At 43.7% G+C, this 24364-nt stretch overlaps 1 protein-coding gene across 1 annotated transcript in view; it reads right to left on the bottom strand.

The window, feature by feature from the left end:
* Positions 1-2770: 2770 nt before the first annotated feature.
* The window catches only part of SKA1 (spindle and kinetochore associated complex subunit 1), a 37061-nt gene continuing 15467 nt past the window's right edge, over positions 2771-24364 (bottom strand). The window contains 2 exon segments of the mRNA XM_030192942.1: positions 2771-4264; positions 13589-13758. Of these exon segments, the coding sequence (XP_030048802.1) occupies positions 4116-4264; positions 13589-13758 (319 nt within the window). The 3' untranslated portion in view covers positions 2771-4115.

Below are 24364 nucleotides of genomic sequence, written 5' to 3'. Positions count from 1 at the left end.
ATCATAGCCCTCCAATGGCTGAAGACTTGTGAGATTCATGGCACCGAAAGTGGGTAAGTTGATTGAGGTTCTCATCCCTCTGCCAGCTGAAGAATTTGTTAGACCCATCATGGCACAAGTGGAGCCTCTAGCAGAGAGTCCCATCCCTCTGCCAGCTGAAAACTGAGTAAGACAGCATAAGTACATAAGTAATGCCACACTGGGAAAAGACCAAGGGTCCATCGAGCCCAGCATCCTGTCCACGACAGCGGGCAATCCAGGTCAAGGGCACCTGGCAAGCTTCCCAAACGTACAAACATTCTATACATGTTATTCCTGGAATTGTGTATTTTTCCTAAGTCCATTTAGTAGGTTTATGGACTTGTCCTTTAGGAAACCGTTTAACCCCTTTTTAAACTCTGCCAAGCTAACCGCCTTCACCACGTTCTCCGGCAACGAATTCCAGAGTTTAATTATGTGTTGGGTGAAGAAAAATTTTCTCCGATTTGTTTTAAATTTACTACACTGTAGTTTCATCGCATGCCCCCTCGTCCTAGTATTTTTGGAAAGCGTGAACAGACGCTTCACATCCACCTGTTCCACTCCACTCAATATACCTCTATCATGTCTCCCCTCAGCCGTCTCTTCTCCAAGCTTGAAAGCCCTAGCCTCCTTAATCTTTCTTCATAGGGAAGTCGTCCCATCCCCGCTATCATTTTAGTCACCCTTCGCAAGAGGTGAAGGTAGCAAGGCCCAGCCAGCAGATGATAGTTGAAAAAGTACTTTAGAATGTAGGAGAAGGAGGTGGAAAGGCACAGGGAGTGGGAGAGTGAAGAGGAGAGGGATGGAAAGAGAATATGAGGTTAGTAAGACAGAGGAGTAGGTGGGGAGGGGGATACGGGTGAGGAAATATGGCATGGAGGATAATTATGTCCCCCAACATTCCCCACTACACCTCTACCTCACACACATATCCACCTCATTTCATCTGCCCCTGTACCAGATACCTCCCCCATGCCCTCATTCCCCAACATGCTCAAATCCACTTCCAGTGTCGCACACACGCCTTCCATCCACGCATCCTCTTGAGCCTCCTTACCCATATACATCCACGCACTTCTCTCCCAGACACATCCAGACAGTTCCCTGCATCATTCCTTCTGGCACCATTGCACCTCGTCTCGTATGTCTTTATGTCACACCATCTAACTTATTTTGTAGCCGTTTGGCTCCAGACCACTGTCAAGAGCCACCAGGTAGCCAGCTGTGGATTGTAAGCCTAGAAGATTCTATGGAGTTCTACAGAGAGTTAAAGCAGAGAGATTTCAAGAGGGAAGAAATCCTTTACCTTCTATGATCGTGATTCTGCTGACCTCCAAGCGATACAGGCTGGTTAGCCCAACTAAGATTAGCCACAGGTAGCAATTTGTTGGGCTGGCAGAAAGAGCATCTCATACCAGACCTATTTTTTGTTTTCCTTTTGATTGCAGGAGCAGTATACAAACATAAGCATTGCATTACTAGAACAAACTGAAGGTACATCAAGCCCCCAATATCCTATTTCCAACAATGGCCCATCCAGATCACAAATACTTGGCAAGATCCCAAAACAGTAAAACAGATTTTATGTTGCTTATCCTTGAATATAGCAGTGGATTTTTTCCCCAAGTCCATCTTAATAATGAGTTATGGACTTTTTTTAAGGAAATTATCCAAACCTTTTTTTAAACCTGCTAAGCTAACTGCTTTTACCATTCTCTGGCAACAAAGTCCAGAGTTTAGTTACACATTGAAGGAAGAAATATTAGCTTTGATTTGTTAAAGTTTACTACGTAGTAGCTTCATTTTATGCCCTCTACTCGTATTTTTGGAAAGAGTAAACATGTGCTTCATGTCTACCCGTTCCAGTATTTTATAGACCTCCATCATATCTCCCCTCAGCTGTCTTTTCCAAACTGAAGAGCCCTAGCTACTTTAGCCTTTCCTCATAAGGAAGGTGTTCCATTCCCTTAATCATTTTCATCACCCTTCTCCGCTGTATCCTTTTGAGATGCAGTGACCAGCACTACACGCAGTATTTGAGGTGAGGTTGCACCATGGAGTGATACAAAGGCATTATAATATTCTCATTTTTGTTTTCCATTCCTTTCCTAATAATACCTAACATTTTATTTGCCCCCACTAACCTGTCAGCTCCCTGCTGTACTCAGAGTAAAAACACATACGTGCTTCCTACAAGCTCTTTTCTGGTGTCAGTTGAGACTATGTGCTGTAGACTGCCCAGAGCTCCTTGAACTTGCCTTACCCAGAGATTCCCCCCCCTCCCCCACAAACTCCTCCAGCTTTCTCCAGGCATCCCCCTGCCAAAAGCTTATTTCTTTTTTGCTTAGAAAAAGCTTTATTGCCCCAAGCTCTTTCCGAGCTAATCCTGAGAGAACAGCTACTAAGTAGGAAAGGAAATGTTGGTGGTGGGGGGTGGGAGATGGCAGTAGGGGTTCTCAACTCACTGCAGAGGCCCTATGGGACCACTGCCTGCCAGCCAATGCCTCACCAAGCCTTGGAGCCCTCCTCTTAAATTAGGGCAAAAGGTACACACAACTCAACCATGGGGCTCCAGGCTGTAGCCTCTGCCCCTCAAAGTTGGGCGCATCGAAGAAAAAGAACCCTGTTACCTTGGTGTATTTGTGCCATCTGCTACAGAGAGAAAGACTGAAGAGTTTCAGAGCTGCACTACTCTTTATACTGATGAGACCACTGGAAATCTGTGTTCTCTGCCTCTGACAATTGGGAAGCACAACCTACTTGTCTGTACTGGTCTAGCAAGAAAAAAGTAACTTACAAATCAAGCAGCCCATTTCAAAGATTGCACCTTTCCCCCATCCAACACTGTACCCCACCTTAGTGAATAAACAAAACGTTTTAATGACATTTCTGTACTTATGGGTAAAAAAAATCTATCAAATATAATTCCCACGAAATCTACTCTGATAAAATCCATACGCAAAAAAAAACCAACCAGCAGAGAAAAAAAATGATGGTACAATGTGAGAGGAGTGACCCAACTAAATTCTTTAAAGAAAAAATTATAACGACAGAAAAAATGAAAATACTGAAAAGTTTGTTGAAATGGAGAAGTTCTCAAAGTATTAACTCACCCAAGCAAAGCGAAAGTATCGCCTCTAAGGGTGGACAAGTTTCTCAATCATAGAACAACTCTGATAAATTTTTTTATATTCTTTGAGCTCTTTATATTTTAAATAGTGAATACCCAATACCAGGAAAAAATTATACTTATTAAATAGTGAGGTCAATCCCTATCACTTCCACCGTTGACCTCGTGCACTAAAACTCAAAACTCTCTAGTTCAGTTTCACTGTCTATCAAAAACTAAGAAGTGATAAGAAATTATAGGATGTTACTGGGCTATAAGAATAGTTCCTCAACTGCCCCAGTTTCTAACTGTATTACTATTATTACATTCAAAAAGAATTCTCTTAAGGTTACACAAGTAACCAATGTATGTAATGATCTATACTAATTACATTCACCTGCTGATACTATCTTAAAGCTGACTACCATAAAGAAAAAAAGCCAACAGGTGAATTGGTCTACAGGCTCCTCCCAAAGTATGTTAACCAATATCATAGCAGAATTATAGTAACATGTTATACACTTCTAAGCAAACACTTATATGTTAAAATTTCAAAGCTAACAGATAATGTTCTCTTTAAATCATAAACCAGCAATCATAAAAAAGGCATGCATACAAACTGTGAATAGTGAAAAAACAGAAATTCAAGGCTTGGTTTCCTAAATGAAACAGTATTAGAAGAATTGCATTGTCTGAACATGCAGTGTCTTCAGAACAGTAAATATTTTTACATTATATTTTTTTTCTTCTCTTGTTACTAGCCATAATCTTGAAGTTACCACTTGAATTCTTATGTCTGAACAAGTATATAGTTGTTAACTGTATGATGCTAGCGTTTTTGAAGGATCTAAAACAGAACTAGTAGCTTTCTTTTACAGTTTCACTTTTAAAATATTGGTACAGAATCTTCTGAAGATTAATGATTTAAATCAAATCCACGCCTGGTGTGCCGTAACTTCTGCTACTTGACAAGCTGAGCCTTACATTAGCAGAGCATATAACGGACCAGTCCTTTACCACGGACTTCGCGGATGCGTTGGCAATGCCTTAAAATGTTCAGGATTCCATGAAATCGCTTGTCAACCTTCAGCTGGGTGAATTCTTTAATATCTTCATCCACAACAAAAAAGTTATCTAGGAGGAAGAACACACATTTAGATAACCTAAGATATGGGCAAGATAATTTAGTGGCTCAAGCATTAACCTGAGTGAAAAGACATAAGCTATAAGCAATTTTCTCTTTACTAAATTTCATCAACTGTTCTATATAATTTTACGACGACTTCCACTCTGTCAACTGTGAAAACAGTGCTCCCTTCTAGCAACTAGTTTTCTAGTTAAAGTTATGTTGAACAAAGTCGTTACATTATGGATATCGTTATATTACTAGTCAGACGCACGCAGAGAAACTTGCAGAGAAGATGATTGAGGAAGCAACTCGAAGGGCACATCAGCACCTCGGCTGTCGGGGGTTTGGGTCCCCCGTCAGCACAGGTAGTCCACAACGGCAGCGGCAGGGCGGTTTTCGGCAGGCTGGAGGGGGGGGGGGTGACAGATGATTCCGAGGCTGTCATGACGTCAGTGTGTGCCTGCCTAGCAGACCACCTTCAGGGATCCACGGTCCCCAGGCACAGAACGTTGGAGGTGAGAATTATTATATAGGATGATATATACATGCACATCTGAAATACTTGCAGTCCATTTTTTTGCAGCTAGAGGTTCTCAACCCAGTCCTCTGGACACACCCAGCCAGTCAGATTTTCAGAATACCCATAATGAACAGTCATGAGAGAGCTTTGTATACCAAGGAGACAGTATATGCAAACCTCTCTTATAAATATTCATTGTGGGTATCCTGAAAACCTGAATGTCTGGGAGCATCCTAAGGACTGGACTGATGACCACTATTCTAGAGTATATATGCCCATGTAGCAAACATTTATCAGTATAGTTGGCAATATTATTGAGACCCAGCAGAGAGGCAAAACCTGAGACCAAAACACTACATTTTTCTTCTGCCAAAGGGTTTAAATCATTGTTAATGCAATCATACAATCTTTTACACCTATTAGCAATTGGCAAGAAATTTACTTACTGTCTTTGTGGAAGAGAGTTTTATAAAGTTTAATACAGTTACAGAATCTCATATTCGGTCTTCTCATTGGATAATTACCCTTTGTCCGGAATCAGGAGGTTGGTAGGAGCTGGTTTGGCATTTTTGACTACCTTGGTAAAACTGCTCAAATGTGTGTCCTTCAAATTGGAAGAAGGCCATTAGACCCATTTTATAAAGACAGGCATTCTAAGCAATGTGTTAATTATAGACCAGTGGCCAACCAATCTTGGCTACCCAAGTTGATGGATAGAGTTTGTGGAGGATTTTGATTGGTTACATTATACACAACCTGGTTTTCAGAAATGTTTTAGCATGGAAACAGTGCAAGTGGCTGTTGTGGATCGCGTCAAGATCTATAGCAAAAGGAGATGTGGTGATATTGGTACTTTTGGTCCTCTCCCCAGCTTTTGATTTACTTGTAAGGCGTTATGGTGAGGAAGGAATAGATAGGACAGTTAAAAATGGATATCTTCTTTCTGAGATAGTAGGGAAAAAAAAAAACATCAGAGTAAGGTAAATGGTGAAGTATTAACCTGACAAAATTGTAGAATGAGAGTCCCTCAAGGATCTGTGCTCTCACCCTCATGGTTCAATAGTTTCGTACAAACCCTGGATAGGGTTATTAGACAGTTAGGTTGGGAATGTTATATTTATGCTGATGTGCAATCGATCATTCCTGTTAAGGATCTGTCTCAGCATAAACTAGAACAGATCTGCAAGGATTTGGAAGATATACATTGGTTTAAGTGGAATGGGTTGGGGGATAAACACAGAAAAGACAAATTCTGAGAATACACAGGAATGGAAGAGAGTTGCCATCTGTAGAGTTGTATGTAGATAGAACTAAGGTTTCACATCCACTGAAGAAAAAGTGAGGGACCTAAGGGTTTGGATGTCTCAGTTTGATTTTTACTCACATATTGAACACATGGTAAAATCTGTATATGGCAGACTGCAATGGATTAGGGGTCTAAAACAGGGGTTCTCAACCCAGTCCTCGAGACACACATAGCCAGGATACCCCCATTGAATACTCATGAGCAGGGCCACCGAGAGACTGGGCCGGGCCCGGGACAAGACCGCCCCTGCCCCCCCCCCCCCCCAGGTCGCTGCCGCCGCTCCCCCCTCCACCAGGCCGGGCCCCTGCACTATATGTAGATCCTTCAAGAGGTAGTGTGTCATGATTTATGCTCTACACCTTTTCTGAGGTTTTGGTGCCACCTCATTAAGGCCAAAACACAATCTCTCCACTGAAAAACACTATACACAAACTTGTGCAAAAATCCACTCATAACCTTACCAAACCATAACAGCATTAATTCCAAGGACAGGACGAGCTACATCCTTAATTGTGGAAAGGCAGCACTAATTACACCGGGCTCTAAAACACCAGTACACTATCTAATGAAAAACAAAACAAAAAGGGCTGCAAATACTACACACTAGCAGAATACTGCACCTTGATCACACATGAAAAACACATGACAACAGATATGACACAAGGAACTAGAAATAAAAAAAATATGAAGGCAAAATACTAAACTAGAAAGTTACCTCAAGAAGTCAGACTCAGCATGCAGCAATACTAGAAAAATATCACAGATACACATTTCCAAAAGCTGACATATTCCAATTAATAAATTCTGAATAAAATACTTTTTTCTACCTTTGTTGTCTGATCTATTCGCTTTGGTCCCAGTGTCTTCTGTTTTATGCAGTGTCTTCTTTCCATTTGATATTTTTTCTCTTACCATGTCCACCATCCTCCTGTGTCCTTATGCGTCCTGTCTACCATCTGTAGCCCTGTCCCTATCCTTTCTCCAGTTTCAACATCTGCCCTCAAAGTGTTCCAATCCAGCCCTTAAATTCAGCAATTTCCCCTCCATCCATATAAAGCATTTCTCCTCACTACCCTCCCCTCCATCCATGTGCATCTACTTCCTGTCTTCTCTCCCCTCCATCCATGTCCAGCATTTCTCCTCTCTTCCCTGCCCTCCACTCCATCCGTGTGCATCTCCTTCCTTTATCTTTCCTTCCCTCCATCCTTGTCCAACATTTCTCCTCTCTTCCCTGCCCTCCACTCCATCCATGTCCAACATTTCTCCTCTCTTCCCTCCCCCTCCATCCATGTGCATCTCCTTCCTGACTTCCCTCCCCTCCATCCATTTGCATCTCCTTCCTGACTTCCCTCCCCTCCATCCATCCATGTTCAGCAACTCTCCATTCTCCCCTGGCCTCTCCTCCATCCACCCATATCCAGTAAATTTCCTCTCTCCCCTGCCCCCTCCATTCATCCATCCATGCTCTTCTCTCCCCTGCAAAGGGCAGATGTTTTGCAGCTCCAGGAGGCACATTTTATGTCTTAAGTAGCAAAGTTAAAAGGGGGGGAAGGGTAAAAGAGTGCATCTGTGCCACTGCAGTGGGGAAAAATGTGGCATCTATGCTCTTGTTCAAAAGAGCTTTAGGGTGCAGTTTGTGGAATCAGCAGCAGATAGTCAGGGCTGCTGGGCATTGAAGTTGCATAATAGGAAAGTCGTAATATTTAATATTTATGTCCCTAATTTCAAAGCACAGACCTGTTTTTCAGAACTGACAAGACTGGTGGCAGAGGTGCACCCGCATGAGATGATTGTTATGGGGGGATTACAATCAGGATTTAGACCCTGTGTTGGATTGTGTGGCACGGAGTCCCTAAAGTGGAAAGGTGAAGGATGCAGTAACTTTCCAGAATACCCTAGGGTTGGTGGACCTGTGGAGAACATTGTTTCTGGCAGAGTGAGATTTTACTTTTGTGTCCCCTATGCACAATTCCTTCTCATGCATTGATTATGCGTTGATCACTATGGGATTAGTGTCTTCTGTTGCATCTGCAGAAACAGCGCCTATACCTGTGCCATTCCTTCCTACCCCCCCGCCCGCTTAACCGTTTTACGTTTCTTCCTCCGTCGCCGGCAGCGCTGCCATTGATTCTAACAGGCAGCTCCGTTCCCCTCTGCCGCGTCCATCTGGCCCTACGTTGCGTAAACAGGAAGTGCATCAGAGGGCCGGATAGACGCAGCAGAGGGGAGCGGAGCTGCCTGTTAGAATCAATGGCAGCGCTGCCGGCGACGGAGGAAGAAACGTAAAACAGTTAAGCAAGGGGGCGGGGGGGGCCGGAAGGAATGGCGAGAGAGGAGGGCTGACGGGGAGCTTAGGGAGGGCAGGGAGAATCGCTGGACAATGGATGGGCGGGCAGGGGGTGAGAAAATCGCTGATGCGCGGGACGTGCGGTGCCGGGCCCCCCTGGAGGCCCAGGCCTGGGGAATTTTGTCCCCCCCCCTCTCGGCGGCCCTGTTCATGAGATAAATTTGCAAACGACGGAGGTGAGGCATACAAATTTATCTCATGCATATTTACTAAAGTTATCCTGAAAACCAGACTGGCTAGGTGTGTCACGAGGACTGGGTTGAAAACCCCCTAGTCTAAAACCATATCTGACATTTCAAGCAATGACACCTGTTATGGTATCCATTCTACTATCCAAACAAAAAAAACCAGCACCACGGGCCTTTAAAAATGGAACACAGTTCTTTAATGAATGAGCCTTGACAAAAAGACCCGACACGGGCCGTGTTTCGGTGACTAGCACCTGCGTCAGGGGTCACAGTGATGATGTGGAAAACTTGGGGAATAACTTGAATATATTCCTCTACAATATATTATTCCTTACCCCACGTCTCATGTAGTAAAAGCTACAAAGCACCAAGGCACTTTCACTTTCTGTATCCCGTGGTGCTGTTTTTTTTGTTTGGACTTTAGTTTGTACTTCGTTCCCTCCTTTTTGTTATATCCATTCTACTATCTTAGGGGGCCTTTTAAAAAGCCACACTAGCATTTTTAGCTCGTGGTAAAATTTAGCTGACAGTAAACTCTGAGATGCCCATAATATAATGGACATCTCAGCATTTACCGGGGCTAAAAACACTAGTGTAGCTTTGTAAAAGACCCCCTAAATGTAATATTTTGGGGCCAGTTACAGCTGGGTCCAAAATGCTGCAGCTAGGGTTTTATTGGGCAACAACACATCGAGAGAGAGCATTTCACCTATGTTGGCAGAACTACACTATCAATTTTGTCAAGGAAAAAAATGTAAAATTCTGCTGTTGACTTACTGCAGTGAAGAATGACTATCCTAAATATTTAAATAGAAAGTTGAAAAACAATGCCCTACACGTTCTCTGAGATCTGGCCAAGAACACCTTTTGGAGATTGCAACAGTTGATGTAAAGGGAGAAAGAGCATGATCAAGGATGTTCTCCGTTATGAGCCCTACTGGTAGAACAGCTTACCATGGGAATTGTGTCTAGAAAATGATATGAGGAAACAGAAGCGTGTTGAAAACCTGGCTCTTTACTGCCTAATTTAAAGAGGAATTGAAAGTTGGATGTTGGCTTAAACTGGGGGGGAAGTTTTTGTATTCTTTTTTAGTTTTAGAATTAGTGGTTTTTGTATTGCTGGTAATATTTTTGACTTCATAAACCACTTTGATCAAATCATTCATTTGTATTGTATGGTGGTATATAAGAATTTTAACAAATGTATTTTCTTTTTTGCTGTTAACAACATCAAAATTAAACAACATAACAGATTATAAAAAACACATATCGAGCCATAATGCCACACTTATTTTTCGTTAAAGATCCCACCCCCAACCAATCACAAAATACTGTTTCAAGAGGATGTCTATATGTGTTCCTTCTCTACGGTCACCTCCCTAAAGAAAAGAGTTTACATCCTTCTCCCTGCCCAACCCCAACTCCCTGTAGTGCTCCAATTGAAGAATAATGTTATATGTTCAACAAGGCACTATGTGCCCTATGAAGTAGCCCATGCCAAACCGGGGTCCAAATTAAATTGAAACATTCTCTCTCTGTTAGGGGAAGTTTTCTTTAAATCTAATTTCTCAAATTTCAGTAACTGATAAGACTTCATTTTTCCAATGTGTTATGGTGGGTGGGTCAAAATGCTTCCAAAATACATTTTCCCCCCCGTAGAAATTTTTTTTGGAAATATCTAGGTTTTTCCCTTCATAAAAGTGACCGCTGCTCAACTTTATCAAAAAGCACAAGTCCTACTGTAGCTTTAATTTGGCAACCTGTAATGCTATGTAAATAAGAACCTATCCTGTCCTATAATCGGACAGGCCCAGAACTATGAACCAAATGTGTATTTTCCATTAAACACTAGGCCACTCTTCATTGTGGGATACCTTTGCAAATGTGCACAATAGGGGGGAAAAAAAAAAAACATTAAAAATTTATACTGCTGCTCTTGTAAATTGGCCGATCTAATAAAAGTCTTCAAATTCTTTACTAGTTTCCACAGTCTGTTTCTCAAAATATTCAATAAATCTCTCAAACCCCTTTTCCAACTATCTACCAATTTAATACAGTTCAAATTTTCTGCAAACCCTCAAACCACCTTCTGATCCATAAATCAACGGGGCTCTGGTTTCTCTATTTAAAAAGAAGTGTTTCCATTAGATTTGTGGCCCCTAAAGTGTATAGATAGTGTTAAACCCACAAGAAAGGGTACCAATCCTGTGAAGTTAGTCCAAAAACTTGGCCCAGTTCCACAAAAGATTTACATTTACCCCATTCTGTTAAAAGATCAGATCTATTTGCATCCCCTCTAAACCACCTCTGTAAGAAACCCCTCTCAGAGATGGAACCTAAGTCTACATTACCCCCCTAAGGGAAGCAAAGGGGTCACTCTTGAACTGATCATCTTTTTATAAAGAAACCACCACCCTTGTTATGCGGAGTTATGTGTGGAATCATATACTGCACGAGCCCTCCAGCCAGAGATGGTCATTTAGCATGAAAAAACAAAGCCGATCTAAAGTGTCTCTACCTGCTGCTCCAAAACCAGAGGGAAGTAAAGCATTAGGGCCAAGATATATCACTCAAACGTAAAAGAAAGTAAAACGTAAAAGTTCTTACCGAATTTGGAAAAAACGAAGAATGCACTAAAAAAAAAAAAAAAAAAACACCTCAGAAATGTTCGGTGCGGTATTCAAATGTCAGATGCATGAATACCTTCGGTAAAAGTGTCGGTACATAAAAAAAAATAAAAAAGTGCCTATGGACGTCCTTCCCCTCCCCCCCCCCGCCCCAGGTTGCCGCTGCTCCCTGCTCCCCCCTGCATTAAAAAAATCGTGATTTTAGGCAGCCCCGGCCCCCCTCCCTTCCTCAACAGCTCTGCCTTTCGTCCAGGGCCCGCCCTCGTCTGACATAAGTAACCTACGTAGGTTACTTACGTCAGACGAGGGCGGGCTCTGGACGAAAGGAGGGACGTCTGAAGACTCTTCAGCGAAGAAGATCAGCTGTTCTTGCCGTCGCAGCGCCTTCACACAGAGGTGAGAGGCGCTGCGAGGGCCCGGTAAGATGGAGGAAAGAGGGGAGGGGGGCCAGGGCTGCCTAAAATCACGATTTTTAATGCAGGGGGGAGCGGGGAGCAGCGGCGACCTCGGGCGGGGGGGGGGGGCAAGGACGCCCACAAGGACGTGTCTGTATGACAGCTCTGGCCTTACCGACAGCTCTGACCATACATTAAATATATCGGGGTAAATGAGTCGGTACAATCGTCGGTATGGTTAGTGCATCCCGAATCGTCCACATTACAATGGTAGTTACTCGTTTGTATTCCGTTTTCGTTACCTGCTACCGCCGTCGGAAAAAACTGTTTAGTGCATGCCACGGTTTACTACTTGTTCGTTAATGGCTCGTTAAAGTTTAGTGCATCTGGCCCTAGGTCTTTAATCCAATCTACAAAAAAATGTTTTATTATAGAGACAAGATTTTAATCACCTAAGATCAGGTAATAAAGGGGTTAGGATTTGATACACTGCCTTTCTCTGGTTACAATCAAAGCGGTTTACATATTATACATAGGCACTTATTTTGTAGCTGGGGCAATGGAGGGTTCGCCAGGTTCTCAGGCTGCTGCACTAACCATTAGGCTACTCCTCCACTCTACTAGTCTAAAAAAAAAAAAAATGCAGCATAAATTTTTACATTACACTAGTCTTGTATTCCGCAACATCTTGTACAGTTCTCTGCGGATCAGAAAGCAATAACAAAAAAACAGCACATTTAGTTGGGAATATGCATTAGTTTGCATAACACGTTAAACTGCAAGTTAATTCACAGTTTTCTTAAACACTGCTTTAAGTTGCTTGCGAAACAAAAGTTAGGTACCAAGCAAACAGTTATCGGAAGAGAATTCCATAATGAAGCAGCCTGGTAAGGAATCAAGGCAGAAAGCTGTCTAAAATAACTGACCAGCTTGACGGAAACTGTAAAGAAAACATGCCCTCTTAACCACTGTCTACCTAATAAAGGGAAAAATCCACCAAATAAGAAGGTACATTCCCCTACAAAGGCTGAAAGACTAATATACTGTACATCATTTAAAATGAGATCGTGCAATAACTGGTAACCAATGCAACTTATAAAAATAAAGGTGTAACAGGTTCATCCCTTCTCAAAGATGAGCCTATTGCCAAATTTTGTACCGTCTTTAACCTTCTCATTATTGATTTTGAGCAGCCTGTATACACAATGTTGCAATACATTAATCCATCTTTGAAAGCAACAATAGCTGCACATTAATCGAAAGACAGGTAGTCCAAAAACCTTTTGTACAGATCTTAACTTTTTCAATAACAGAAGAGAATGCTTCACCATCTTATTCACCTGATTAATCATAGTCAATTGACTATCCACCTCTGCGCCTAAAACTTGAGTTAAGAAGTCAAATTTAAACTACATGTTTCCAATAGCAAAATTTTCTTTTCCCCAAATATCTCTACAAGAACCCAATCATAAAAATTTTGGTTTTTTTTCCCCGATTAAGTTTTAATCGAAAAGCAGCGTTCAATGGCACCAAAACATTTTTGGACTCTATTTATAATATTCTTGTATTCTATAGGAGCTGGCAATAAAGTAGTAATATCATCTGCATAAATATTTAAAAAATACTTTCAATTGTTCAAGTACTGTCCCCCTAAGGGCTTTAACAAAACATTAAATTATAATGGTGTTTTTATGTGATGCTTATTTGATTTATGATATTTAACACGCTTTGAAGAAAATTGATCTGGAAAATAAATGGAAAAAACTGAAAAAGGAAATCAGAATCAAAATCAGAAGGAAAAAAAGGAGAGAGAAATACGAAATGTGAGAAATACTGAACAGCAGAGCAATCCATGGCCATAATTACACTTAGTTGAAGACAAAAGTGAAAAAGACCCATTGCAAGTACAGAAGAAACATCATGCTTGCTGCTACTGGTACCTTTACCTTTAGTGTCTTTGGTTTCCTCTTCCTGAAACCTGTAGTACAGCTTCCGGGCATTATTGTTCATGGACTTCAGGGGCTGATGCATGATCTTGTACTTACATACAACTGCCTTGTTTAAATCTTGAAGGATGCTGTTAATTTGGTCATACGTTAAACGATTTTTCATGTACCTTTAAAAAAAATGGAATAGGATTAAAAAATTAGAATGCACCAGATCCAGAGAAATCAGCTGGTCACTACAATTGTGTCAAAAAGGAAATATTTTCACTGCACTGTACAACTGGTTACAAATGAAGATTAAATGCTGCTCTATAGAAACTGCTACTGTACATAATTAGCATGGCTAATTCATTTAGAGGCCCTTTTACTTAGCTGTGGCAAAAACTGACCTTACCGCACCATAGCCATGTGCTAAAATTAGATATATTCACAGAAGAACAGAAACCCTCGCAATCACACAGGAAACAGCAAAGGTGACTCAAAAAAAAGGAAGAGTGGACAATGTCCAGAAATAGAAAATTAGTTTTTCAAAAAATTTTTTTTTTTACTTATCTTTGTCAATATGTTGCAGGTAGACTTATGCTGTAAGTTTATCATAACTCACAGCGAGTCAGTCCGACATAGCACCATGTTTTGCTAACTGCATCAGGGAAATTGACTTAATTCACACTTCCCCTGAAGCTTTTCATTTAATGCAATATGGCCCTTATATGGTAGTTGAGCCCTGCCCAGTGGATCCCAGGATGCACAGGGCAAGGCGCCCACTGGAGGAGGGAGTGCTAGTCCCTCCTCCTACTGGAAGGTAGAAGGGGGACCACCGCTAGACCACCAGGGCTAGCCAGTGGTGAGGGGTGGGGAAGAGGTTGGCTCAGGGTCGTAGGTAAGGGCCCCACTGGACCACCAGGGTTGAATGTAATTCCGGGGGTGTGGGGTCCACCAGACCACCACAGATTTAGGTTTGACAGGTCCAGGCTTTTTTCCTGTGGAAGAAAATAAAAAGGACCTGTCAAACCTCTTCTGCGGGAGGACTGTGCCTGGGCTCTTGTGCGAATGCCCAGGAACAATCCACCCATTATACTTCCTCATGCTTGAATCTAATAGCACACATATCGTTTGCATACAATTAGCTTCAAGCACCAGAGTGTTAAGCATCGGGCCAAGAATTAGCTCATGTCTTTTCAGTAGCAGTTCAAAGTGAATTATATTTAGGTACAGTATGAAGTTTCCCTTTGCCCATAGGGCTTTCAATCTAAGTTTATACCTGAGGCAATGGAGAGTTCAGGGACTCTCTCAACATTGCAAGGAGTGTCAGTGGGTTTTGAACTCTGGCTTCCTTGGTACTCAACCTGCTGTTCTAATCACCAGAATACTCCTCTATTCTTTAAAACAGAATTAACAGGAAAACCTTTGGAAGTGGTTAAGATCTGGAAATGGGAATGGCGACTGAAATGATCAAATTTACAGATGACACAAAAATATTCAAATAGAAGATGAAATTTAATGTGGGCAAGTGCAAAGTGATGCACATTGGAAAGAATAATCCAAATTACAGCTTCATGATACTGGGTTCCACATTAAGAGTCGCCGCTGAGGTAAAGGTTCTAGGAGTCATCATGAATAATATGTTGAAGTCCACTGCTCAGTACGTGGCAAAGGCCAAACAAGCAGAGCGTTAGGAATTATTACGAAGAGAGTAGAGAACAAAAAAAAGAATATAATGGCTCTGTATTGCTCCATGGCGAGACCATAAACTGATTATTGCATGCGATTCTGGTTGCCACATCTGAAAAAAATACATAGTAGAACTGGAAAAGGTACAGCGAAGAACAATCAAAATGATTAAGGGGATGAAAGGACTCATGAGAAAAAGGCTAAAGAGGTTAGAGCTCCTCAGCTTGGAGAAGAGAAAAACAACATTGACCCAGAATCTATCTCCCACCTTACCCTCCTCTCTCTATCGCCTGTCTCTACCTACTTACCAATCCATTCTTCTATTATGTTATACTTAATTTCCTACTTTACATAACAAAAGTGTTACCTATTACTATGCAAGCCGCATTGAGCCTGCTTTTAGTGGGAAAGTGCGGGATACAAATATAATAAATGGCTCTGGGCAGATATGATAGACGTCTATAAAATCCTGAATAGAGTGGAATAGGTAAAAGCGAATCCATTGTTTAATCAGAAAGTACAAAGACTAGGGGACATTCCATGAAGTTACAAAACAGCACATTTAAAATAAATAGAATTTTTTTTTCTCCTAACTCAACAAATAGTTAAGCTTTAGAACTCATTGCTGGAGCAAGTGGTAAAAAAAAGTTAATCTAGTTGGGTTTAAAAACAAACAAAGGTTTATACAAATTCCTAGAGGAAGAGTCCATAAACCATTATTTAAGGTAGACCTGGGAAAAAGCCACTGCTTATCCCTGGGGTTAAGTAACATGGAATCTTGCCACTTTTTGGAACTCTGCCAGGTACCTGTGACCTGGCTTGGCCACTGTTAGAAGCAGGATATAGGGCAGGGGTGTGCTGGTAAATTGTTAACAGGGGGCTCTCTCTCGCCAGCAAAGTAAAAGAGAATTCAGGAGGGGCCCAAGCCCACATTTTGGGATCCATTTGTTAAAGTAGCCATGGAGAACCGGCTCCCAAAATTCTTAAAAACTTAACAAACGGCTCTCGAGAGCCTGTGAGAGCCTGCTCCAGCACACCACTGATATAGGGCCACATAGATCCGTGGTCTGACCCAGTAGAACCACTATTATGCTATCATTAGATTTTCCTTTTTTTTTTTTTAATAGAGCTCTGTATAAAGTTTCACTTATACAAATTTTGTTGAGAGTATGCTTTCCATAGCATGAAAGTCAGAATTTATACATTTTGAACTGAGAATTGTGACTGCCAGGTTAGTTCATGTAGATATGTTGAATTAAACAACCACTACCAAGTTGTAGTTGATATCTTCTTAAACTAACTTATCCCCATGTTAGCCATATGACAAAGACAACACAGCTCATTCAAAAGTGAATGGGCTGTGTCTGCATTAGCACACTGCAGCTGCGACTGCAGCTTAGTAAGTGCTGGTGGTGGTGGTGGTGGGGGGGGGTTAGTGTATTATTAACAAGCATTCAGGAGTTCACCCCTTTCCCTTGTCCATCTGTGCTATCAGTCCACCCCCATCACTATAAAATTTCGACTAGAGACAGAACAATTGGGATCAAAAATTAGGCCAAATATAGTGTCCACCCCACCCCTCTTCAAACAACAAAAACAGAGTGAGCAAGAAAAACAAAATGACTGAAAATAAAGGGTTCTGGGGTGATCTGTGAAGTTACAGAATCGGTAAGCCTGACGTCAGTGCCAGACAAAAAGTTAGAAACTATTATAAAGAATAAAGTTAACATATAGACAAACTTTTTTTTAATGGGACAGAGTCAGTATACATTCCGCCAAGGGAAATTCTGCCATACCAGTTTGCTTCATTTCTTTGAAGGCATGAATAAACCATGTGGATAAAGGTGAGCTGGTTGATGTAAATATCTAGATTTTCAGAAAACGTTTTCAAATTCCCTGAGAGTCTCTTGAGAAAATGTAAAAAGCCAAAGGATAGGAGGCAAGGTTCTGTTGTGGATAGAGAATTGGTTAAAAAAATAAAAATAGCCATTTAACCCTACCCACAGTTTGTTTCTCTTAATGAAGGAAGGTGAATAGTGGAGTGCCCCAGAGATCTGTACTGGGACCAGTGCTATTTAACATATTTATAAAAAGATCTGGAAATGGGAATACCGAGTGAAGTGATATTTCATAGTTTTGTGTCATCTGCAACAGTTGTTAAACAACATGAAGACTGTGAGAAATTGCAGGAGGACATTGGAAGACTGGTAATCCAAATAGCAGATGAAATTGAAAACCTGGACAACTGCAAGATGCATATTGGGAAGAATAATCCAAATCATTTACTTGATGCTAGGTTCCACCCACCACCCAAGAAAAGATCAAGGTAGCATAATAGACAATATGTTGGAATTTTCTATCCAGTGTGTGCAGTGGTGATGGCAGAAAAAAAAAAAAAAAACAGCGCTAGGCATTATTAGGAAAGGAATAGAAAATAAGGCAAAGAATATTATAATACTGTTCTATTGTTCCGTGGTGCAACCTTTCCTCAAGTATTGTATGCAATTCTGATTGCCGTATCTCAAAAGATAGTAAAATTAGAAAAGATTCAAAGAAGAGCAGCAAAAATGATTAAGGGGATGGAACTCCTCTTATACGAGGAAAGGTTTAAGAGGCTTTTAAGAGACTCTTCAGCTTGAAAAAGTAGTAGCTTGGAGGGGGGGGGGGGGGGGGAAGAGGAGGAGGCGATAGAGATCTACAAAACCCTGAATGGAGTAAAACGAGTAAATATGAATCAATTTGTTCACTCTTTAAAAAAATACTAAGCCTAGGAGACACTCCATGAAGTTACATAATGGTTTTAAAACAAATAAGAGAAAATATTTTTTCACTCAATGAATAGTTAAGTTCTTGAACTTGACAGAGAATGTGGTCAGCAAAAACAGCAGTAATATGCTCCTGACCGCTCAGCCATTTTTCTCGCTCCCTCATCTCCCCCTTATTGCTTCCTTCCATGCTTGCAGACTGCTCCGCCGAGAAGCCATCATCATGCAATGACAGCTCCTGACCTCCTGAAAAAATTCCCTCCTACAAAAGTAATGTTGCTTTCTGTGTATTGCTTGCAAGTGGCTCTGTATACATCGGAATGCACATTTACATAGTAATCAGCTACTTATAATATATTTGCATATCATTAACGCTGTCAGCTACCGTGAACGGAAAAGAGCCCACAGATCCCCTTTGTGCATTTCTTGTTGAATAGTGTGATCACAAAACTGGCTGGAACCGGTTAAAAAAAAGTTGCTGGCCCAGTAAGTTTTGTGCATCAGACCCTTAGTATTATAGGACGGCCAGCTCCTCCCAGTCAGTGTATATCTCATATCAAAGCATAAGAAAAAACAACAACCTATGATTCCGAACAGGGAATCTTCCTCCCAGAAAAATATTTAAGCTTTCAACTTCCCCAGAGAGAGCCTGAATGGACAATCTGTAACAGAGAACCGAAACGGGAGAAAAAGCACAAAACCGCGGCTTAAAGGTGGGATCCTGGATTCACCTGCTGCGACTAAAAAGAAAGAAAATCAGATAAGAAATCCAGAGACTGGTGGGATACCGCAGCGCTGAAATCAGAATCTGCCTGCACAACCACATCCAAGCTATAATGCCTGGAAAAGGTTTGCAAAAGGAGAGGCTCAGGGGACCTAGTGGTTAGGGTGGTGGACTTTGGTCCTGGGGAACTGAGGAACTGAGTTCGATTCCCGGCACAGGCAGCTCCTTGTGAGACTGTGGGCAAGTCACTTAACCCTCCATTGCCTGCCGCATTGAGCCTGCCATGAGTGGGAAAGTGCGGGGTACAAATGTAACAAAAATTAAAAAAAATTCTCTCCTCCATGGAAAAAAAACGCCTCTACTCAAGAAGCAGCCAGAGCCCAAGTAGAATGAGCTTTTGAGAGACATTGAAGAGTTATAGCCCGCCAGAAGGTACGCAGAGGCAATCGCAACCCAAATCCATTGAGCAAGAGTTGCCTTCAAAGCAGCCTCACCCTGTCGGGGCCCCAATGGCAGAACAAAAAGGTGATCCAACTGCTGAATCTCAGTCGCCTGCAAATAGCTTCACAGGACTTGCCAGACATCTAAACAACGTAGGAGAGAAAAATCTCACAGATAGTCCTCCCAAAAGGGAGGGAAGGAAAAGAGGCCGATTGAGATGAAATGCTGACACCACTTTGGGCAAGAAAGAAGGGACCATACGTATGGTCACCCCAGATTCTGAAAACTGGAGAAATGGATCCCTACAAGGTAGGGCTTGCAACTCCAACACCCTGCGGACCGAACACATAGCCATCAGAAAGAACTCCTTCAGAGTAAGATCCTTCTCAGAGGACACCAGCAAAGGCTCAAACGGCACATGTTGCAGATCCCCCAGCACCAACTTAAGACATCACTCCAGACATCAGACATGGGCGCTGGAGAAGTGGTTTGAGACGATTAGCTCCTTTCAAGAATGCACAGCATCTGGGTGCACAGCCAAAGACGTATGCAAAACGTGGTCCTTGTAACAGGTGAAAGCAGCGATCTGGACCAGCAGGGAGTTATAGGCCAAACCATTCTGAAGGCCTTCCTGCAAGGCAGCCAACAAGTGTTTCAATGCCACCATCAACGGGACCAACTCCCTGGGCGAGCACTAAGCATTGAAAGTGCACCAGACCTGAATGTACGCTGCCGATGTCAAATCACTTTCGCTTCTGAAGCAGAGTCATAATAACTGTGTCCGAATACCCCTTCTTCCTCTACCTTGAGCTCTCAAGGGCCAGGCTGTAAGACCAAAGCAGGAGACATCCTCCATCTCGACCAGCCCCTGGCACAGGGGACCAGAAGCCAGGGGAAGACTAAGCAACTCGCCAACCAAGAGGCGCATCATATCCACAAACCATGGCTGTCAGGATGGCGCTGGACCCTGTATAGCACTTGATCTATCATCAGTCACGGCGTAAAGACATACAGGGGCTTTTGTTTGTTACATTTGTACCCCGCGCTTTCCCACTCATGGCAGGCTCAATGCAGCTTACATGGGGCAATGAAGGGTTAAGTGACTTGCCCAGAGTCACAAGGCGCTGCCTGTGCCTGAAGTGGGAATGGAACTCAGTTCCCCAGGACCAAAGTCCACCACCCTAACCTTGAGCCAGGGCTGCAGGAGGGAATCCAGCCCTTCTGAACTCTTCGCCTGCTGAAGAACCTGGACACCTAGCGTTTATGCTTGTCACCATGAGACCCATCACCAGAGTACCCCAGCGCTTCTTGATGAGATTGAATGCTTCCAGCAAGAGTGCCCACTCTCGCTGGGTGCAGCACTGTCCTGCACAATGAAAGAGCCCCCCCCCCCCCCCCCAAATGTAGGCCACCGGCCTCCACCGCCAGTGACAAACTGAGTGGCTCCCTGACAGTTGATGTGTGCCACCACTGTTATGTTTTTCCTAAAGAACCCATACCGCCCTCAAGATTACATGGAGCGCCAAGAAATTGATCAGCCACTGCATCTGGTCCCAAGAACCCTGAGAATAGCAATGAAGACAATGAGCTCTCTAGCCCAATGAGCTGGCAACCGTCACCACCACAATCCATGGTGGAGACACCAAAAGCACGCTCTTCTGCAAGGTGCTGGAGTGAAGCCACCAAGCTACGTTGCGCCTAGCCTGAGCTGTCCACAGTAGGTGCACATCGTAAGCCTAAAACACCAGTGACCACCGACTCAGCGAGTGCTGCAAAGATGGCATGTGCATCTTTGCCCACGACACTACTTCCAGAGTCACCACCATGGACCCCACGACCTGAACACAGTCCCATGTGCTGGGGTTCGGCAGCCGGACAAGAAGCAGGACCTGCTCCTGAAATTTGCACAACCTCTGCTCCGGCAAGAATACCCTGCCCTGCGAAGTTACAAACCACACCCCCAGGTACTTCAGTATCTGGGTTGGAACCAGCTGACTCTTGGGAAAATTGATCACCCAACCCAGTGATTACAAAACAGCAGTCACCCTGAAAGTCGCGAAGCCAGATCCTGCTCAGACGCCACCCTGATCATCCAGTTGTCAAGGAAGAATCCATTCCAGGAATGCTATCCCCACCACCACCACCATGAAAAATGTTATGGGGGTTGTGGCCAGGCCTGGAATTGAAAATGATGGTCGAACACTGCAAAACGAAGGCAACGCTGATGCAGAGGCCAAATGGGAATATGTAAATATGCATCCTTGAGCTGCAGGGCTGTCAAACTCTCTCTGGCTGAACCGCTGCCAGAACTGACCGCAGGGTCTCCACATGGAAATGCTTGATCTCCAAAAACTTTTACACTTTCTTAAAGTCCAGAACCAGGTGAAAGGCCCCGCCCTTTCTGGTAACCAGAAAATATATGGAATAGTGGCATGGATTCCGTCTCCCGCTTGCATCGGGCACAGGGATTCCAAGGGGGAGGAAAAAACCCTCAAATGAGAGAACTCTAATTTGTAATCTTTGCAGATAACTTCCAAGACCCTCTGGTCCATTGTGACCTTGGCCCACTCGTCATAAAAGAGAGACCTATTTTCTGTCCTGAAGAATGGACCCGCACCCCGTCACTGGACAGGATGAGCTGCAGGAGCGGGTCACATGGCCGAACCGGAGCTTCGCTTATCCGATCGAAAGGAAGGATGCTGCTGAAACCTTGGCCTCTGAAAAGAGGTAGAGGCACATACTGGACATTATCTCTGCGTTTCTCGGAGCCTCTGCCGAGCCACTCCTGCCTGGAAGGCAGCCTTCGGGCTTATCCTCCAACAGCCGCCGATTCTTCGAATCTCCCAAGTCCTTCACCAACTTTTCCAGATCCTTACCAAAACAGGGAGCTTGCCCCGAAACAGCAATTTAATGGTATGCTGCTTAGAGATGGCATCCGCCGCCCATTGCAGAAGCCATAACAAACACCAGGTAGTAACCGCTAATGACACCTGCTTAGCGGAAGCACACAAGAAATCATACTGGACATCCACCCCAGATATGCTAGCCCCGACACAATCTGCGGAAAAACCACAGACATGGAAGCTCTGGATTCCGAGTAGGGCTCTGACGCCTGTTGAGCCCAACTCAAGACACGCACATGCTGTCTCGCTGCACCCTACGCCTGGAATAAACTGCCTGAGCCCCTACATCTTGCCCCATCTTTGGCCACCTTTAAATCTAGACTGAAAGCCCACCTCTAACATTGCTTTTGACTCGTAACCACTCGCCTCCACCTACCCTCCTCTCCTCCTTCCTGTACACATTAATTGATTTGCTTACTTTATTTTTTGTCTATTAGATTGTAAGCTCTTTGAGCAGGGACTGTCTTTCTTCTTTGTTTGTGCAGCGCTGCGTAAACCTTGTAGCGCTATAGAAATGCTATATAGTAGTAGTAGTAGTGTAGAACTACAGATAGCAGCCTGCACAGCCAGAGTGGAAATCTCAAATGATCAGAGAAGCTTCAAGTTTCCGATCCTGAATGTCCTTCAGGGCTATCCCCTCCTTCCACTGGGAGGGTGGTCTTTTTAGTGACCGCTGCCACCAGGGCATCTACCTTGGGTAAATGACACTTTTCCAAATGATCAGCTGCCACCGGGTAAAGCCTAGATATTGCCTTGGCCATCTTAAGGCCTGCGTCCGGTATAACCCAATACACCGTAATAAGCTTGTACTAGCAATGTTAGGTTCACCAAGGCTGGAGCCAATGCCTCGGCCGCCAAAATATTGACCGCATCCAGCGTTCCTGTGATCAAGGAAAGCAACTCCTCCCTATGAGCGATCATAATTGCAGTAGGATTATCCAGCTTCTTGCAAGCCAGGTCCCCCTCTTCCGCAACTGTCGCAATTCCACACACATGGCTACCCCTGTGTTCAATGACCTCCCCTCCCCAGCTGAGGATGAAGCCGCCATCTCTTGATTGCAGGATCCGCTGGCGCTGACCCCAACTGGATAGATAGCCGAGGGGGGTGCAAAGGGGGCTGATGGGATCTGTTCATCATATAGGCCTAGTATAGCAGCAAAATAAACTCTGGAGGAAAAAAGACTCCTCAGCCTCTGAAGCCCTAACCCTCCAGGCCAGCAGCCACTGGAGAAACCTCCCTCCCTCCCCCCCCCCCCCCCCCCCCGGTCGAAGCCCACCAAGATAATATGCCTGGAAGACTGAGAAAACAAAACAGCCGCAAGGTGGGGATGGTCAAGAGAAGCCACATCAGTGGAAGACAGGAGTGCGCGCATGAGAGCCCACCACACAGGAATCCCCAAGACTCAGCGGGAAAAGTGCCCTTCCCAAACCCTGGGGAAAAGAGCCCAGACGCTGCTCTCCACATCCCTCAGTGGGTGCAGCGCTTCTGTTTCCACAGTCACACTGCTGAACTGAAAAGAAACCACAGGGAGCTGCTAGTAATTAGAAATTTAAAGAGACACTTACCCAAGTTGCACGGGAGCGTCCACCAACCAGTCGGCAACCAACTTGGTTGCCCCCAGACTAGGAACTCCTTTCCCAAAAGCCACCAAGCCCCTGCAGCACAAACTGCTAGAGAAAGCACTCCATTTGTCCTGGAACTGTGCTTTTATTTTTTCACATCTGTGAGGAAGGGACCCAAAAACAGAGGCACAGGCAAGAGGGAACACAGGGTGAGGCAGGGACCTGGTACCACCATATATTTTTTGTTACATTTGTACCCTGCGCTTTCCCACTCATGGCAGGCTCAATGCGGCTTACATGGGGCGATGGAGGGTTAAGTGACTTGCCCAGAGTCACAAGGAGCTGCCTGTGCCTGAAGTGGGAATCAAACTCAGTTCCTCAGTTCCCCAGGACCAAAGTCCACCACCCTAACCACTTGGCCCAAAGCCGGTACTGTACTACCAGGCACCCCTAAGCTCAACTGAGCTAGAAAAATCTAGAACAGGAGCCCCCCCTACAGAATAACCCAGGAGCTGGTGAGAAGTTGTCCACCACCTGTTGGAAACAGAGACATGACGACTGTGGGGGGAGCTGGCCGTCCTATAACACTAACAGGCTCATTTTCAAAGCACTTAGCCTCCCAAAGTTCCATAGAAACCTATGGAACTTAGCCTCCCAAAGTGCTTTGAAAATATGCCTCTTTGTTCAGTACAGTGTTCTGTATCTCCAC

The sequence above is a fragment of the Microcaecilia unicolor genome, chromosome 2, assembly GCF_901765095.1.
Source record: "Microcaecilia unicolor chromosome 2, aMicUni1.1, whole genome shotgun sequence".
NCBI lineage: Eukaryota > Metazoa > Chordata > Amphibia > Gymnophiona > Siphonopidae > Microcaecilia > Microcaecilia unicolor.
This window is presented reverse-complemented; position numbering and strand designations above follow the sequence as displayed.